At 40.3% G+C, this 20,465-nt stretch overlaps 1 protein-coding gene across 16 annotated transcripts in view; it reads left to right on the top strand.

Moving 5' to 3' along the window:
• Positions 1 to 20,465, top strand: part of SOX5 (SRY-box transcription factor 5) — an 838,708-nt gene that overhangs the window by 776,780 nt on the left and 41,463 nt on the right. For all 16 annotated transcript variants that reach the window (XM_048826912.2, XM_075121858.1, XM_075121862.1 and 13 more), the window contains one exon: positions 20,037 to 20,214. In XM_048826912.2, coding sequence (XP_048682869.1) covers positions 20,037 to 20,214 — 178 coding nt within the window. The remainder of the gene's footprint in view (positions 1 to 20,036; positions 20,215 to 20,465) is intronic.

The following is a 20,465-nucleotide window of genomic DNA, read 5'->3' as shown; positions in this document are numbered from 1 at the left end:
AGGATTCCCTTTCAGGTTAACTCTTCCCAGCTCTGTTTCCCAATATCATGATGTCTCTTTGGCAGAAGTCTGACTCTCAAGCACAGCAGCTAGTGAGCCAGCTCTGTCAGGCTCAGTCAGCGCTTTTAATAATGCAAGCTCAGAAGAAAACAAAACAGAGAGAGAGAGAGACCCTTTGAAATCTGCTACTGCAGAAAAAAAAAAAGGACAAAAATTAAAGTGAGGCCCTGCTTTTCTAAAACATATGGCTTCAGAATTAGGCATCTGATTGCTTCACATCTGTGCAAAGTGGGGATGACATGGGTAGTTCCATGTGCACGACCCTGTTAAGGTCCCCACCATATCAATCAGTGCCTTACTTAGTTTGTGCAAACTAGGAAAGCCCCACCACATTTTGCCTTTTTTCCTACAAGGGAATAGTTCCTTCTGGGTTTCAGTCCTTGTGGAAAAAGGCCCCACAGCATTAACCAGACAGCATTGCTTGAAACCATGACATCGTTCCTAGTACTACTGCTTTCAGGAGCTGGTAAAGAGGTCAAACAGCTCTCCAAAACTCTCCTTTACTGCAAAGCATTAAGAGGTCAGGAAATTATTCCAAGCAGCTGTACGTGCATTAGGCTAAAGAATGTAACCAGTCTCCAAATGGGTTAATAGCACATTGTTGCACCAAAGACACTGACCTGTAAAAATACCAGGCCTGACTCACCACTGTTACAGCAGTTTAAGCTGATTTCCATTAAAATGAGTAAGGCTACACTAGCGTTAAACTGGAGTACAGCAGAAATGAATCAGACATATTATGTTTTTACTAGCAGTTGGCCTAAGCCACAGATTCAGATCCAAATATGCCCAAAGTTCACTAGAATGTTTGGATCTGAAGTTTCTGTTTGGCCCATTTTAGAAATATGGGCCGGCCACGAAGTTCAGATCTGGATTCAGACTTCCCCAGAGTTCAGGGGCATTGGGATCCAGTGTTTTGTTTCAGATCAATCTCTCTGGGCTTTTTTGTTTTTTTTTGTAGAAGTGGTATAACAAAGAACTGACCACCCCCCCCCGCCCCTGAATACCATTTGGTGCATAAAACTGATAGAGGAAGAGCAGCATTTTACAGAAACAAAATAAAAATGAATGAAAAAGGAACCTCACAATTGTTTACAGCTGCTAGGATGGCTATTGAGCTGACATGGCCAGCTTGCCATCCAGCCTAGCAGTTTCATTAAAGCATAACAGGAGGGACAGCATGGAATCTGAGGCAACATGATGAAATGGGGAAAAGATTGGCTTTCTGGGTTGTGTTATTGTTTTCATCAATCCTTTGCCAGTATTTTATCCCTTAGGTAATTCTCTAAGAAGTCACCTGGGGATCATCTAATTTCAAGGTTGACTGAGCCATGAAGGGCAGGAGAAAGGGTGCTGGAAAGTGTGGCTGGGTGAGGAGTGAGTGTGTAGCTTGGCTGGTCTTAGTCCTGGTTTGCCCTGCTGTCCACTCCTGGGAACACCTTTCCTCTCTCTCACCCTGCCTTCTTGGTTAGCTACATTCCCTTGCTACCAATTCCAGGCTCTCCAACCTTCCAACTAGAAACTAACAGAAGGAGTGGAGGAGTTAGAGGGCAGGTGAGGGGCAGAGAGCAACTGACACAGAGAACAAGGAGTGGGAGGCAATGTCTTTTACTGAACCAACTTCCATTGGTGAGAAAGACAAGCTTTTGAGCTTACACAAAGCTTCTCTTCAGGACCTGAAAGCTTGTCTCTCTGTCACCAGCAGGAGTTGGTCCAATAAAAGATATTACCTCACCCACCTTGTGTCTCTAATATCCTGGGGCTAACATAGCTACAATGACACTGCATACAACAATAAAGCAAAAAGAGACTCCATGCAGGGAGGAGAGGCTAGCAACATGGGAGAAGTGGGCAAGCAGCATAAGGAGACAATGGAGGGTGGTGTCTTCCAGAGCTCATAAAGCAGAGTGTCAGAGTGTTGCTCACTCTCAAGATTTTATCAAGAATTTTGCAATATTTGGTGTTTTTCCTGAAGTGCCAACTCCTGGGGTCATATGACTATTTGAGAATTTTAACTTTCAATTTGTTTAAAGTGAGTTTTAGTCCTCATGGTTCCAGAGAAAAGCTGGAAAATGTGACCCAAGTGTATCCAAAAAAACTTTGAAACCAGAAGGCAAATAAAAATAATCCCAAATGTATGATATATTGGGGACTGACTCATGATTTTTGAACTCTTGGGTTTGGTGATATAGGTGTTAGGGGAAAGCTAAGGAGGTAGTGGGTTGTTTTGATTGAGTGGGAGGGCTTTTTTTGGTTGGTGAGGAGGAACCAGGAGTGAGGCGAGAGGGATGAAGTTCATGTTGAGGGTAGGGAGAGCATAAAAGGTACTCAGGGTGGGCATGATCACTCTCCTTTCCACTGCAAATTGTTGAGAGTGACTGTACACATCCTAAGGGCCACATACTAAATCAGAGCTTCAATGTAGATAGTAAAAATACCATGCACCAGTATAATACTGGGATATCTGCATTAACATTTGGCTTGTTTCTTTGTATTAAAATCCTATCAAGCAAAGGTCATTGGTCATAGAGGTTTACTTTGTGTAGACACTGAGCTAATAGATGTCCTACAGCAAAGAATATGTTTCATTTCAGCAGCACATACTGTCCCACTCATAAAGCAACAGTATTCCAGCCATTTAACCCCTTCACGATCCAGGAGACAAGCTGAGAAGGAGCACAGGAGGCTGAATCTAAGAGTTTCTTCAGGAAAGAAACTAGATGCCCTTCTGTGTCAGGCAGTAAACCTTCCACTCCACAAGTGCAAGTTCTGTCGGACCATATATTTCATTTCTTCGTTCACTTATAACAACAGACTCTCCAGTGATATAAAAAAAACACAAAGCAGCCACGTGGATTTTCTATTAACCAAATGTATAACTTTTGTTAAACACAGAAAGAGAATTTCCAAGGGGTTTAGAGATCCATTGCCCGTTCCAGTCAATAAGAGCCTTTGCATTAACTAAAATAGGCATTAGATTAGACACCAGTATTGTTAGAGCAAGCAGCTTCTAGAAGCTGGTTAAATTGTCTGCTGAGAAGTAGTTTGCATGCACTCACTCTGTACCAGGCTTGCATTTGGCCTTCTGACCCCATGTTCAGGCAGAAGAGTTTTAAACTAAGTCTGATAGAAGCCTATTTAGCAGTACCCATGTCTTACTTTTAAGGAAATATTGCAATGTTTCAATCAGGGATTTTATTTTTTTTTTATTAACAGTGTAAAGCATTCCTCTCCAGGGCACAGCTCTCAGATCATCCCACTGTTACACTGCTCATATCTTAACAAGGGGCTTCACAGATATTTCCCCCCTTAACCTGTGAAGAATCTCAGGTAACTGGGGGTCGCTGCAGAGACAAGGCATCTGAGATGGGGAAAATCTATTTTGTTTTCCCATTTAAAGAGAGACTTTTCCACAACCCAGGATGGAGGCAACACTAAATTATATTATGTGCCTTTTCCTGCAAATATTTATATTTTGTTTCATAAAGAAAAAATGTGAAGTACTTTGCTTGTAATATACTACAGTATTCAGTTTGTGTAATGTGAAATAGTGAAGTATGTTTGTGAGAGAGACTTAAAAAGAGACTGGGTGTAGACCTTGTTAAAATGGAGAATAATACCCTCCTCAGAAGCTTAGGTGCACTGCTGCAGTGTTGCGAACTCTCCCAATTTTATCATCAGTCTTATGAAATGTCTTAGTTTATTTAAAGCCCCAACTCCTGGAATCATGTGAATATGTGAGAATCTCAGGTTTTTTTCTTTGTTAGTTTCAAGCCCTCACGGTTGCAGAGAAAAGCTTGAAAAAGGGACCCAAGTGTATACCAAAGCTCAAAAACCAGAAGACAAATAAAAAAAACCCAAAGTGTATTGTTTTAATAAAATCTCATGATTTGATTTTTAAGCCAATCTCATGATTTTGGGGGGCCTGACTCATGATTTTTGAACATTTGGTATTGGCAATACTGCAAATGCATAAACTTTGCTCTCCAGAAGTATGTTTCTGACCCTCATCACTCCATGGCAAGAACGATTTAGCAGTATCCAGACTAGGAGTAACTCCAATCAGAAGCCAAGAGAGCGACACACCCTTCCATTCAGTTTTGTAATAAGATTTTAATAAGGGGCTCTGAGGATCCTCCTCCACATATAAAACCAGGTATAGATTTTTGTTCACAGTTGTGTGTATTTATGTGCTAGTTGTGTGATACACAAGTGTTTAATACATTTGGTTCTCAAGGGCTGTTTTAGTTTCTAGTCTTTTCATTTCCTGCTGCATTTTAAGTGCAAAATAGACTAGCATTGTGACTGATGATCTTAGATGATCTATTAAAGATGGGCAGATATCTCCCAACACTGGGAATGTGTGGAGAGAAAACCTTGTCTATGTTTAGGAATGCTGGGGATTGGGATATTCTGTGTACTGGGATCATATAGAAAAGCTCTTTGAGTAACAAACCTTAAGTGGTTTGTAATTTTTTCGTATTTTTCAACTTTTTGAATGGATGTGTCAGCACCTGCTAGGCAAAAAGAGCTAAAAAACCCAAAACACTTTTAAGAGCTGTGTGTGTATATACATATGTAAGTCATGGATTTGCACAGCTTTTCAGCTGACATGCCAGAGAGTGACATGCCACGTCATGAATCAGTCACATTGTGTTACATGACTTCAAGCTAACATGACATAACAGGAGTTACACAGGGACGGACAGAACCCAACATGACATATCCATAGGAAAATTGGCACAAAAAGCTTCTTAAAGTTCTGTTTGAAGAGTGCTTTCTCCACCCTCCCCTGAATGCTTCAGAGAAAAATATGTAGTAATATAAAAGAAAATAGTGTGGTGATACTACCACGAAAGCAGTTTTAATTCAGTGTACAAGAGGGAGAAAATGTGTTTATATCATGAGACTGCTGAGTATTTTAGTTATTTCAGGTTCTAATAAATATCTCCCCTTCTACAAGTAATGTTCTCAGAGCTCTAGTCATCCCAAGTTAGTGTTTACCTCATCTTTAGTCAGGATAAGAGCTACATAAACAGTAGTTTATGGCTGCACGTTAATACATTTTGAACTTTGGCATGGGCTGTCTTAGTGAAAACATAAAACTTTCTGGTCCAATACAGGCTGCATTAACTCTCTGACAAGTCTGGGAGTGGGGAATAATCCCTTTGGCCCTTCCTCTGGTCCTCTCCTTACCTTCCTGCCCCAAGTCAACTCCTCAAAAGTTCTGTGTCCTCGTACCTACTGGCGACACACATACCCATCCACCCGCCCACAAGAAAATGGAGGCCCAAGTGTGGCGAGATCTCACCCAAGAGTCTAGTGTTGGCTATATCATCCTGCCCATGAAGCTGTTTTATGATATTATATTAGGACCAGCTGCCATTGCTACCAGAGTGATCTGGTCTTGCAAACTCTTCCTCATGTGAGTAGTCTTATTTCTGGGATTAGTCACATGAATAAGGGTTACATGATTTGGCTATTGATGGCTGTTTAAAATAAAAATCCAGCAACTTAAACTTAGTGGTGATTTAACTAATCTCCATTTTGTTATTTAACATCAAGGTGCGGTTGGACTGTGCTTGCAATGTACTACTCGTAAAAGGCACAAATCTAATTTGGGTAAGGGAAATTTGACATACATTCACATTTGGCTGGACAATGGGTCTGCCTCATCTCGTCAGGTGCCATTACATTTGTGATACCCAAGGTCAAAATGTTGTCACATGACCTTTTGCCCATCTTACTACTGTGCTGAAGCCTGGATTTACAGTTTTAAACTCAGCAGCCCCACATACATTATTATTGTTGTGTTGTTATTTATTTGTATTACCATAGCCCCTAGGAGCCCCAGTTACAGACCGGGACGCCATTTGTGCTAGGTGCTGTACAAACACAGAACAAAAAGACAGTCCCTGCCCTGAAGAGCTTGCAATCTAAACAGATAAGACTGACAGGGTGGAGGGAGGAGTGGAAAAACACAAGCAGAGTGAATGATGTGATGATAGCAAACATCATGTTCGTTCTAGAATATTGTATGTATGTACGTATTTATGATGAGTTTAGTTAGGAGGGGATAAGCTAAAGGGAAGGGAGAGGGGACATTGAAGGGAAGGGATTGAGGGGGACAGAGATGTGGAGAAGACAGTGAGAAGAGTGATGCTGAAGTGAAGAGACTGTCAGAGAAGGGGGATGCTTGGCGCAAACAGCCAATTCAGCACAGGGTAGAGAAAGTCCGGTCAAAACTGTAGCAAGCTCTCCAAAGGACCGATAGTCTCTGCTTTGGCTTCTGCCCCTGCTGACTTGAGTCTCTGGCAGGCTCCCTTGTTGCAGCTTTCTCCCAAGCCCACATGGGGAGGGGAATGGGAGATACCATCTGCATCCTAGTGCCTGTAGAGTGTGCGGCGTCTCCTCTCCACGGTTCTGGATCCAAGAGGATACTGGGGGGAGTAGGCGGTGGCCTCAGCTGGGCGATGAGGATGAAATGTTCTATACAAGATGAGTCCTGTGTGAGAAATAAGCACAAACATTTAGGGGACGATAGAGGCAAAATGCCAAATAGATGCCTAGAGTTCTGGGTTCATTTTAAAAATATAAATGGGTCTCAAACACATTGATAATTTCAAAATTGCGCTTAGAAGAGCAGGTGTTTTATTAAAATTAGCCCTTTACTTTCAATCGAGTGCAGTATGCATCACTTCCTCATCCTGTGCTCTCGTTAAACTATGTTGTGATTCATCTTCAGATGACTGCATGCCAGCGTTGGGTGAAATGATTCCTATTGTAGTCACAGTACGTAGTTTGTGAAATCCATTTGTAAACTGTTGTGGGCTTATACAGGAACACAGCTGCTGTATAAACACAAGTCATTATAATTGAAATGATTAAATCACCTGATGCTTACAATATATCCAAGTATCTTATTTTGATCATAATTAATTGGTGGCATACATCTTTTGAGTCAACACTCAAGCATTTGTGCCCAGAGTAAGTCACAAAACATTGCATCTTAAATATAGTGAGTGGGGGAAAATATGTTTTTTCTTCAGGGTGTTATATAAAAGTAGCCCATATAAGGCCCTGTACATAAATAGTAAGTCAACCCCCCTGGAACTTTTTTAAAGGCATCATCTTTCCCTCCTGGATACTGCTTGTGAAGACAAAGAATCATTAGACATCGGTAGACATCAGCTATAAACCATCAAGAAATAGCTTGTGGGTAACCTTTGACACAATTGAACTTACTTCAAATGAGCTAGGGCTGGATTCATTGCCTTTGGTCAAGCCAGTAGGTGGACTAAAGGTCTCTCTTATCCTTCTTTCCATATCTTACATTATTAGCTTCTGGGAGGTGAATGTGTTCTGGATGAGTGATGGGAATGTGTTTGGATGTGTTCTTAAATAGACATTTGTTGTAGGCCTGAAAAGAATAGGCCAGCTTAACAGTGTGATGTTGGGGCTGTTTGAAGTATATTTTTTTAAAGCAGTTGCCTTCTTTCAGCCTTTCAAAAACCCATTTTTAACTGATGGTTTCAGCTCAAGGAATAGTATGGGATGTATTTTGTGTATGGGTGCATGCATATTTGATGTAATTAATAGAGAGATGGAATACAAAAATCTCCATAATTTGACCTAGGAAGATCTTGTAGTTCTCATGATTTGATTTCAAATTCATCTCTATAATTCGCTCAACTCCTGGAGTGAATTGTAGTGAGTTCCTACAATGTAACACATATTCTGATATATAGTTGTTCGTTTCAGTTTCAAAGGGCCTGATCCTGAGAGGTTCTGAGCATCAGCATCAATGTGAACTGCAAGTGCTCAGCATCTCAAGTGTCGGACCATACGTGTTGTTAAAGAATCCAGCAGTTGGTGATTTAATTTTCACTGGTGGAAAATCAAGAGTGAGATGTGAGTGTAATCTGTTGCATCTCACACAGTGAGGGATGAATTTGACACAACACAATATTGTCTGTTCTGTTTGTATCCTGTCACTGGCAGTTCTGAATAAAAATGGAACTACAATTTATTTCAGTTTTTTAAAAGGTCTGTATTGTTAGGCTTGTTTGATATTAATGTGTTTGTTTATTAATTAGCATATACTTTAAACTTAAAACTCTGTAAACTGGTGGAATCCCCACTCAACTAAATAGGTGTATATATGATTTATACCACTTTAGACCTCTTTACACTTGCAGAGTGTTGTAAAGTCACCTTAGTGTAAGTGAGAATCAAATCCTTAGGTTAAAAGCAAGAAAGTAGTATTATCCCCATTTTACAACTCGAGAACTAAGGCACAGGGAGATTAAAGGCCTGATTTTTCCATTGATCTGCACCTTGTGTAGTCATTTACAGAAATAGAAAGTCCTACCTTTTGGATTTGGTAACATTTTATACTCGCCATGCACTGATGTAAATGACTTCACAATGTGCAAGATAATGAAGAATCAGGCCCTAAGTGACTGATCCAGGATCACATGAGAAGTCTGTGGATAAATCCGGAAATGAACCCAGATCTTCTGAGTCCCCAGAAGCCTTTACCACAATACCTTTCTTTCTCGTTCCTCAAATTTGTCTTTCTGAAGCCCTAGGTCCCTCTTCCAGAGGGCTGTTTTCCTTAATAGAGTAGGTTCTAAGAAGCAGCCTATGCCTCAGTGAGTCACCAGAAATTTATGTCTCCTGTATGGTTCCAACACCTGATAACAGAGTAGGAAGATAGAGAAATCCTGCTCCCTGTTATAGGGATATTGCAAATTAGTTATGCCCAAAATGTAGGAAAAGGGGTGAGGGCATAAAAACAGAAATCAAAGTGATTTCATTTTGTTAAATGTAATTGAAAATAGAATTTGAGTTGGTTTGAAACATTCCCCTGACGTATTGCAGATCTCTTCCATGCCCCAAAAAATTGTGGAAACACATGTGATACAGAAAGTGGCGTGAAACTGATTAGATCTAGTTCAGTATCCAAATGGAGTGAAATGCAAAAACTAAATAAGCAGTATAAATGGTGAGAAATTAAATCACTTCAATTTTAGTGATCGTAGAGGGTGATAGTAACACAGGTGAGCATATTTTAAATATCTGAGTTTTGTGTTCACAATTTATCTTTTAAAAACAATTTAAGAGTTTGACAATTAAATTGTCAACCAGTTCATTCCTACAGTAGGAAAACATATTTAGACAGTCTTTCATACAGTTGTGTATATCTATAAATAAAAACACCCTATCTGTATCTATGCACAGCATACTTGGTGTACTGTATACGTAGCTGCCTGTATGTTGATGTAAAATCTATCTAGCATATATAGAGATATACAAAGTCAGAGGGAATACAGGTGGTTTTTTTAAAAGGAATTTTTTAGTCCACTGTGGGTTGTACAGACTGTTTAAATTTTTTACTTTAAAGCTCTTTTTGACTTGTTTCTTCTAAAGTTTTCAACAACTGATTTTCTGAATTCTGGGTTCCATGCAGCACTTTTGTCTCTCTCTCTTGTATGACCACAGCAGGATGAAGGGTTTGTTGCTAATTTGTTTTGATATGTGTGCTTTGGTCTGTCGTCTTTTTGAAATTAATTCTTTTTGTAGGTGTGGGGTTGAGGTGGTGGTGTGCTCCCAGCGTACATGTCATCTACAGTGAGGAGAGGAGGTGGTAGACTTTGATCAGTGTGGCTTCTGTTTTCTTGTTGTTCATTTAAAATGTACCAGTTTGTAATGCAGTTTGGTTTTGTGGGTTCTTGTTTTGTTTCATTCAAGGTCCTTCCCTTCCTTTAGAGGTTTCTTCTTTTTTAGTTCATCGCCATTGATTTTTGCCTAGCAGTTCCTGAACATTATTAGCCAGAGGGAGGTAGTAGCCACTGAGTTCAATTTAAGCAGGAAACCAAATCCAGTATAAAGTCTATCTCCTTTTTATAAACATGCTTTATACAGATAGAGAATATATGTTAGTAAGAATAGGACACTGAAAGTCAGGACTCCTGGGTTCTGTGTCCGTAATTGTTATGGTAAAGATTAAAAAAAACCCTAAGTGTTTTGGAAGAGATATAAACACTCATGTTTCAGGGCATAAACCAATCTCTAGTTAATGGGAGGTGGGAGGTATATTCCCTAGAGACAGGTTTTCACATAACTACTTACTGTTTTTTGCACCTTCCTCTGAAGCAGCTGGTACTGGTCACTTTTGGGGACAGGGTACTGAACTAAATGAACAGCTGGTCCAATCCAGTCCAGCAGGCCCTGTGTTCTCATTCCCAACTCTGCTACTTACTTGCTGTATGAGATTAGGCAAGTCACTTAACCATACTGTACGTTGGTCACTCCCATTATAAAATGAGGATAATGATGTTGAGGTGTTGTGAACTTTAAATTCACAAATACTTGTGAAGAAATTTGTTGAAAAATATTTTTCTTGTCCTCTCTGCCACATATTTCAGCGGGGCTGTTTGGAAGAAATATTCCTTTTAGGAGAATTCCCCCCTCTAATTTTGTGATCTTCTCTCATGATTTTTAACTTGTGTGAAATATTTTATATTGTTAAAAGCCTGAAAAATTGGTTCTTGGCTTCTCCTGTTGATCCTGATCTGTGCCTAAGACACTCTTTTCTTGTTTAGCAGCTAACCTGAGCCTGTTGAGAGAGGAACTTCATTAATAGCATTACACAAAGTAGGAGCAGTGTTGGTATGGGAAATACAGTTGAACAATGCTTTAATTATTAGGAATTAAAAGTTATCGAGAGGACCCAATTGTGGCACAAAGTTTAGATGAGCCCCCACCAGGAACTAAATCTCACTTCCTTGGCTCATGTTGCATCTGTACCCCATATTAGCTGTTTCTCAATATGGGCCAAACCCACAGAACTTACTTAGGGAAAAACTTTCATTGAAATGTGTGGAAGATTTTCCCAAGTAGTGAGACTGCAGGATTGGGCTCACTTTAATTTATCAAATTAAATTTTCACTTATGAAGTGTTGAAGGATCAGGACTTACATGTTCATAGTCAGGCACAAGCAAATGTAAAAGGACATTGTGTTTGTAATTCTGCCCACTGCTGTACTGAACACTTACCTACAATATTCTCAGAAGTGTGGCTGCTAGCAGCCATCGCTCCTGCTATTTCAATCAAAACAGGAAAACAGTTGCCTAAACAGCAGTGTATTGACAATAAAAATACAATATTTATCTTGAGGATGGTTATTAAATTCAAGGTTTGAAGTTTGGGTTGGTTAGAATAAGCATCCACAAATCCAGATGTTTATCTGAAGATTATCCTGTGTAAAACTCTTGAGTGAGCAAAAATGACCTAAAACTCTCACAAGAACAGGCTTCTTTGCACACTTCCTGGTACTTGTGCTTGCAACTCACCTGGAGATGTCACAAGAACAGCCATTTTGGTGTTCTGAGGGTACTTCCAGACCCAGACAGAAGCTGAAGTGTGTTTCAGGGATGTGTCTCTGAGCATTTCAGAACCTTATAAAACCTCTGATTTTGTTTTTAAGCATTAACAAGAAGTTTTTATTTCACACATACCAGCTTACACATTACTAACTTCTATGCTCATGTGTGTGGTGTTAGCACAACAGGTAGCCTCCAGCCTTGGGAACTTCCACAGGGCAGATCCTAGCACAGGACTCGCATTGCTGATAAGATTTTGAGAGACCATTTCCAAATCCCCTTGAGAGTCTTGACCAATTTATATAATGTGATTAATGGGGTCAAAACCAAATCGTGTTTTGGGGATCTTCTTGGGCATGAACAGGAGAAGAATTCATCTAAGTCCTCCACCACCACTACCTTCAGGCTGTGTTAGGTCTGGAATAACCCTCATTGTCATGGGTCCATCCCCCATTCCTTGAAGGGACTGATTGGTGGACCTGAGTAGTTGTGGACTCACCCTAACTTCTCCCCCAGCCTGCCCTTCCCCTGTACCTGTGTGCTGTGGTTCAGAGGGCCTCCATGGAGCACAGCTTTGAGGAATCCTACACTCCCCTTGACACCCAAGCACACTGATGATACTACAGTCTGGTCCCTCCATGTTTATGGATAGTAGAGAGCAGGGTTTGCCTGCAAGCCAATAGACAAGCCCCACTCATTCTCCCTGTCGGTTTAGGAATTATATATAAAACATGTGGACATCAGGATATCAGATACAAAGGGAAAACAACAAGGCTGCTCTTTGTCACAGCAAAACAGCATATGGAATAGACAAGAGAAAAGCTGAGGGTTTCCAGGTAGTCAAACAAAGAATTCCAAGAGCTGGTTAATAAATTGGCCAGGAATCTGCAGGCTTAAAATCATCATCCCATCGCAGAGTGGAAGAGAGGACAAAGGGCCTGATTTAGCTCCCAATTAAATCCCTGACCAAATGCTCAGGGAGTTCAAAAAGACCACGATCTGGCTCAAAGAAGGGAAAAGTCTGCATATAAAGAGCAGGACTGGCTTTTGGACACCCAATAAACCCACAGCCCTCCAAACCCCAACTGTAGGAATGGCCATAAAGTTAGGCCTCAGTTATGCCATTTAGGCAGTCAGACATTGAGGGTGGTGGAGAGCAGCACTGCCCCAGGGAAGCTCCAAGAGGAGTATGCCTTGGGTTGGCAGAATTCAACCGGAGCCTCCCTGGCATACAGGGGAGACACGCTCATTGCTCCACCCATGAAAGGGCGCCCCATGCTAACCCTGCCATGCAGCCAGCGCTTTCCCCAATGCATGGAGATGGTCTTGGCTCCCTCTCCTCCGTGCACGCTTTGTGATGTCATGCTCCCTGGGCAATGCAGGAAGATGGGTGAGTCTTCTTGTGCCCTCACCTCCTCCCTACACAGCTACAGAGCACAGTTTGTCGCTTCATGCGAGACAGTGCATTCCTCGGTGGGTGTCTGAGCGCGCTGATCCGCACTGTGCTTGTTCTGCCTTATCTTAGGCAGGGAACAGAGAATCAGCGTGTTCTGTCCTGACCCAGCCTGGGAAAGGTGCAGCCAATAGTCCTTTTCCCCAGACACCGCATGTGAAAGTCTGTTGTGCCCAAGAGAGAGGATTAGCACTGAAAGGGAAAACATTAGATGAGGGGATGAGTGCCCAAAGAATAAACCTCCCTGGGAGCCCCCAAAATCCCAAAGCTAGTCTTGGAAAACAGGAGCCAAAACTTACCAGTCAACATAGAATTCAGTAGAATGTGTCATTCCAGTGTCCCGTTCACTCAGGCTTTGGTATGTGATTTCAGCTAGTTCTGTATATAGAACCTCCACAGGGCTTTGTGACTGAGTTCCCACCAAGGCTACTCCCGATGCTAGGACAAAATCTTGCGTAAGCTTGTGCCCTCCTTACTGAAGCTCCCCCATCAACAGAAATGGAAACTCTGCATGAGCATGACAGGAAAAGAGCATACTCCCCTATGTGTACCTCACCATCTTGGATGACTGATCATGGAACTGCTGTCCTAAAAGCAGTAGTCATGGGAATAACAACACAGGTAAGATGAAGCATAAGTAAGAAGAGCATTTGGGGAATACCCTCAGTGACTGAAACCACCAGTGTCTAGCTCTAGGAGCTACGCCCTAGGCAGTTGAGAATGCAATACAATAAACAAAACAGGCTTTTACACTAGATTTAAGGGTCAGCTAAAGCCACAACCAGAAACTGTTTGAGGTGAAAATGAGAATCCAGGCTGAGATTTACCTGTAGCTGCCATATATTAACTAACAAAAGTCTGCACTATGCAGCACCAGAGATGTAGACAGCCTTATTCCAATATTTCCCTTAGATCTGCTTTTCAGTGCCTTTCCCTCTGCATCCTGATCAACTCCGGTCAATGCCCAGTCTTCAGACTTTCTGTTCTGCAAATATTACTCAGATTTACAATAAGTTTTAGTAATTTTAGTGCATCCAAAGAATAATTCTCCACATCTAAGATTTTTAAAAATCTGCTCTGCTTTTATCGTCATATTATGACCCAGAGGTCGGTCTCTCTGTCTTCCTCCCTGTCTTGTGTCTCTGTGTAGATACATAAATTTCCACTTCTAGAGGAAGGGATGCATTATTCTTAATCAAAACTTAGAAATGTGGCAGGAGGAGGTGCAGCTGCAGATGAACATTATCTAATTCAGCCATCCTGTCGTTTGAACATCCTTGCTTAATTTAATACAATTATTTAATCAGTGAGGATAATGTCAGCAGTGTGATTCATTTATACAACATGTTTAACAACTGCCTTTACCTCTCGTCGTCTTATTATCACCACTGATAATTTCATGAGTGACTATGGCAAAAGAAAAAGAACTGCCGGTATCGTTCTGTGTGGGGACAGCTGTACTCTTCAGAGGACAATAATGTTGAAGGATTTTATTTGTGTGTGTGCAAATGCACCCCTGTTTTTGATATATATTTACTGGTTAAACATTTCTGGATAAGCGCATGACTGGATTGCTAGGCCAGTGACTGGGTGTATTGTTCAACGTGCAACAATAGCAACATTGTCTTCTGCCCAGACGCACCAGTAAATGCTCCATATTTTGCATTTTTGTTGAAATGAAGATCTCCATGAAAGAGAGAGAGGGTGGGGGAAGTGGGGCCATGGCTTTGTTTCCGGAGAGATGGGGGATGCATTCTTTGAGAAACCCCCTTTCTGGCTCCTTGTTTCTAACTCGTTTGGCTGTAATTTGTACCGTCAAGGTCATTTAGATAGGCAGCAATATGTGGTGAATGTGTTCCCAGAGGTCATGAAAAGCCTCTTTAGTAGAACACACTAGGCTGTACTTATGCCAGGTCATTTAAGCACATTTGTATTGCCAGTCAGATGGTGCACAGTGTAGTTCATAATTTTGTAATAAACTCTGCAACCTGGACCTTCAGTTTGTACTGTTGAGGGATGAAGTGCTTGGGCTTATACTACAACACGGTGTTTCAATAACTGTATTTTAATAGTAAACTAATATATAATATATGTGAAAAGAAACTAGATTATTAAAATCTAAATGGATCTATCTGATCTCCCCTCCCCCACTCTGCCCCCGAGACTGGTGCACTCATCCGAGTCAGCACTCTTTCATTCAGTTCCCACCATATGAAGTGGCATGGTTTTTTATTAACTGAGAAAGAGGGACTCAGAAGAGGGTATTGCAGTCCCTGCTAAAATTCCTACTCAAATAAAAATCCCATTGGCTTCATGGGGTTTTTGTCTGAGTAAGGACTGAGTAGAGATCTCAGGATCTGTCCCATAGAGACCTTAAAGAAAACATAATTTCAGTCAGTTATTTGGTGGGACAATATTAGTGACGTGGGAGTCAGGATTCTAGGGTTTACTCCAGTAAACTGATTTACAACATGACCTTGGGCAAATCACTTAGCCTCTGTCTGCCTCATTTTTCCTATCTGTATTAATAACACTTAGAATTTATTTAGCACTTTACATTTACAAAGAACAATACAAACATCTATAAAATGGGTGTGGTACATACCTAACCCATCAGGAGTGTTTTGGCTTGTTTATATTTATGTTTATAAGACACTTAAATCCTCAGTTAGAAGGCTTTGTTTTACATGATACATGATGCTTTAGTGAGAAAGCTTAAAGCACTCCGAATCCAGGTGATTCCAAGATACAAAATTCAGATCTTGAATTTTCTGATCTCCCCACATCTCCTCTACCCCTTCCTCCCCCCCGCCCCCCCCCCCCCCAAAAAAAATCGTTCAGGAGGATTCAGATCTGGAGTTTTGTTTTTGTCCATTATAGGACTAGGAACCAGCTGTAAAAGCTTATCAGATCTTGGATCTGACCTCCCCATAGTCCCAAAGTTAATGAGGTATTGGGTCTATCTCTGGTATAGTTTATGATGATCTTTCAACAAAGGAAAGCAAACCACTAAGGCTGTTGGAAAGAATGCTGTGCTGATATTACCATGGCATAAGGGACTGAAATCTCCATTACAGTGCATTGGTTCTGCTGCATATACTTCCTTTTAGCAGCCTTAGTGGTATGTTTTTGCTTCTGCTTTGCTCCCCACGTTTATTTCTTAATTTTTTGTTTTGTTTTGTTAGCCAAATATGCCACTTTTTAAAGGAAACATTTCATAACCTTTAATCGAGATCATATTTCACTTTCATCACATCTGTGTTTATATTATAACAAGACTTTTAGGTCTTAATGTCTTCTGCTTTAAGCATTAATAGTTTGGGCTGATTATATAAATAAATGTTTGACATTATTAACTCTTCAGGAAAAAAAAATTGTCCTGTTCTTTTCACTGGTATCTTACAATAATTCTGCGTGTGTGTGTGTTGGGGGAAAGGGGGAGTGAGGCAGGGACCAATCAATGTTGGGTTTCCTCTAATAAAAGTAAGTATGGAAAGTAATGTTAGACTCTGTGATCCACCTAAAAAAATCTCTGTCCCCTTCCCCCCCCCCCCCCCTTACAGGCACTGTCTACTGGACTGATCATGTTGGGTCTTGTTTTTATTTACACAAGGGCCTTTTACACTGCCAGAGTGGTATAAAGGGCTCTCAGTATAAATGAAAATCAGGCCTGCTAGACTTTTAAGCTGGCAACATACTAGCTGCAACTGTATTGGTAAAAATAATGGTAAGAAGGCAAAATGCCAAATTCTTCTCTAAGTTACACAGGTGTAAATCAATAATGAAGTAAATGCAGCTCTTCCCAATTTGAATTGGGAAAGTTGAGAGTAGAATCTCTGGTCCAGAGAATTTAAACATATATCTGCAAGTAAGGAAGGGAGAAAGTGTTCCATCACATATTGAATGAAGGTTCTATTGTTGATCTTCATGTTCAAAACAATTGTACATTATAACCAAATCCTCAAACTTTTTTTTATACCAGATCCTAAGGATCTGACTCAGAATTTTTAAACTCTCAGACCAGATTTTAAATGGCATTTCAGTCCAAATTTGGGTTTGACAGGGCCTTTTGAAATAAGAGAGGTAAAATATTATGAACTCTGAACGGTAAAGTAACATCATGTTGTAAATACGTGTAATAGCTCAAAATAGTCCACTCATTCTCCTGTATAAGAACCAAACTTGTGTGACCTCCAATTAATTTACCATTAGCCTGAACACACAATGAAAGTGAATGAAGGGGCAATTTGGAATGACATTTATCAGCTCTGGAACTGTCGACTTCTATTATTTCCACAAGGCCTTACACTTCTTGGCTCCAGAGAAAGCTGTGCTGACTTGAATGAAGAAGAGCATTCTTAGCACCACGAATAGTTACAGCACAGACATCTCTATGGCAGGGTAACTCAGACAGAAAGACCGCCACCTCCATTTCCAACTTGCATTAAATGAGACATAAAAAATAAAACTGCTTAGAGAGCTAACGGAAAGCCTTGCACTTCACACCAGAAAAAAAAGGGGGGAAGGGGGAGGATGGGAGTGAGGGAGGCAGGGAAAAGAGAGAGAGAAGAAAAGAAGGAAAGGAAGTGAAGCTCAGTGGGACTGGATAGCCCAAAGATTCGTTCTAAAGGGAGAGGGCATGGAGCCCTCACCTCTAAAATGAAAATTTGAATCTAGTCTAAGTCTTTATGGTCAGTGAAAGCCATTCGCATCTGATGACTGTTCGATGGCCTATATGAAATGAGGTGGTGGTCTCAGTCAGGTTTTCAGTGGACAGACATTTGTTCGCAGAGCTCATCACCATATCTGGAACTAATCAACCCTTTTTTTGGCACTTATAATAGAGGTCAAGAATTGAATGTACATGGAAACTGACCTCTCTGGAAGGGAGCTGATAAAAGTTGGTGGGGAAGTGTGCATTGCTTCTGGTGATCTATTCTGTGCTAAATAGAGGACTTTGGTCTCCAGGGATATTAGTCTGGCACATTTCATCAACACAGGTGGTTGGGTTTGTTGGGGTTTGGGTTTGGTTTGTTTTTTTTTAAACTGCACTTTTTAATTTAACCGCTTCACTGCTGATCTACCACGGATGTGCTGTTGTTTTCTATTGAAAGTAGTGGAACAACAGGACAAACCCCATCCCATTTAGCAACACAGTGGCTGTGTTTTATTCAGATGTGAATGTGCATCAACAGTCAAGCAAGCACCAGGACTGGATTTGTATTTCTTAGTCTTAAGTGGAATGGATTCTAAACATTGTAAATTTACACATATCAAATAATTTCAGTTAAACTGGGTAAATTTCCAGAAGCCTCTAAGGAGCTAAGTGTTATGGGGAAACAATGAGTGCTTCTAAGTGAGCTAAGTCACTGTTGAAAATGGGATTTAGGCTCCTAAATCGCTTGGGCACTTTTGAACATTGTGCCCACTGATTTTTTTTCTGTATTATTCTTCACAGGAAATATCTAGGAGAACTTTACTATCGCTTTAAAGATGACATTTTTGTCCTTTATTTCCCTGATCATTTTGTTTATTCTGCTTTAATTCATTTTTAACTATGAAGTATAAAGTAATCAAATACATTCAAATATAATAAAGACAACTCAGAAGCTTGCCTGTTTGAGAAAATTGAAAGGTGGCATAACAGTGCTTTGCAGAATTATAAGTAGGTTGTATGATGGTGAAGACATTCATATTTATATAACATGTTTCCATATGCAATACAGACCACTGGACAATTCCTTGCTTTCTGCAGCATACTGCATTCTTTGGACCAGAATTAGTATTACAGTAGTTTCAGATACTCCAACAGTAACAGGGAAAAATTCCAGTGGAGTTTGCTCCACATTTACCAGTCCTACATTATGGGCCTGATTCTGATTTCTCACTGGTGCCAGTCGGAAATAATTTCATAGGAGCAAATGGACTTTCTTAAAAGTAAAACTTACAAAGGGAGACCAGAATCAACCCTATTATATCTGTAATAGAACCCATGCAAAAATATTACTTCCATTAGTTAAAGGATGGGCTTCTTAATTCACAAGTTGCAGAGTAAAGTTTAGCTCTGCAAGGACATCTTTAACATATCCTGCTTTGGCATGATAGGATAATAGCAGGCACACAAGTTGCAGATAAGTATGTGGCAGAATGGTCCGAAAACATAGATACCATTTCTGGATATTAAAAAGTAATTTTTTAAAAAGTGTTTACTATTGTATCTCCTCTATAGGGACAGAAAGGGGCTTCTCTGGTCCTTCTTTTGCTTTTCGTTAGAGTCAAACCAAAACAAGTGACTTTTGATTTTTAATGTATTATTCAGAATTGTTTATTGCGCTCTCTCTCTCTCTCTATATATATATATATAATATGCAAGATTCAGTCCTGAACAAAGCAAATATAACTCCTGTTGATTTCACTCGTAGTTGAACTCTCTTTATGAACTTGGCCCATGTTGTCAATGTACACAACCATGGTAATTATTAGCGAACCTCTAAAGTTTCCTATAAAAATCCAAAAGTTTAGATGCTTATTCTAAATTATGCAAATCTCTGATGGAGATTTGGAATTTGGAACTAGCACAAAAACTGACTTTCTGGTTCTGACTGGGTAAAAATACCCATAAAAGAGATTGCTTATGATACTTTGGTACTTGTGAAAACCAGGGAGTTCAGAGGAAAATAAAAATAGAAATACAAAATCAACACATTTACTCACACAAGTTTACCCAAGTTTTAGAACTACAAGTAGGTTTGGGTTGAGGTTGAATTTTAGATGGAAGTTGTGATTAATTTTTATTTCTTCCACCTATCTCAAGTTTTTAAAAGTTACACAAAATATTATTGTAACTGTACTCCTGTTTGGATTGTATAACTATGTATCATGTAGATGCAAATTTGGAGAAAATTCTTATGTACATCGTGCAAATAAAGAATGTTCTCTAATTCTCCAGTTCATGGGTCATTTTGATTCCCAGCTGACCTAACACGATGGCGTCATAGGAAATGTTGCATGATGTGTTTTTAGGATCACTCATTTGCAACTTCACATGAATGGAACGTGACCATATGTGTTTGGGTACAACTATGGCAGCGGCAGCAGCATCTTTATGACGTGCTTTATCTTGTGCTCGTTGTAGGATGAAGTGGCCCAGCCGCTGAACCTCTCAGCTAAACCCAAGACGTCTGAGGGAAAATCTCCAACATCGCCCACTTCTCCTCATATGCCAGCTCTGAGAATAAACAGTGGGGCCGGTTCACTCAAATCCTCAGTGCCAGCAACATTAGCCAGTCCTTCGGCCAGAGTTAACACAATAGGTACGTTTGTTTTCTTTTGGTTTTGTTGATGTAGCTCAGAGATCAGCATTAAAAAAAAATCAGCATTTGCCAACCAATGCCACACAATGGCATATGATAAATAGAAGGTGGGGCCTAATATTGCATTCATGTGGAAAAGTGCTCAGTGATCTCAGTAGTGCATTAACTCTTCACATTCCGCATGGGAAAAACTTGTGTTATTTCAGATACTTCTGTATGATAACAATTCATAAATGATTGTTTTGTGGCTA

Source organism: Caretta caretta, chromosome 1, assembly GCF_965140235.1.
Source record: "Caretta caretta isolate rCarCar2 chromosome 1, rCarCar1.hap1, whole genome shotgun sequence".
Taxonomy (NCBI): Eukaryota; Metazoa; Chordata; order Testudines; family Cheloniidae; genus Caretta; species Caretta caretta.
Note: the sequence above shows the minus strand (reverse complement) of the source record. Positions and strands in the feature narration are given on the sequence as shown.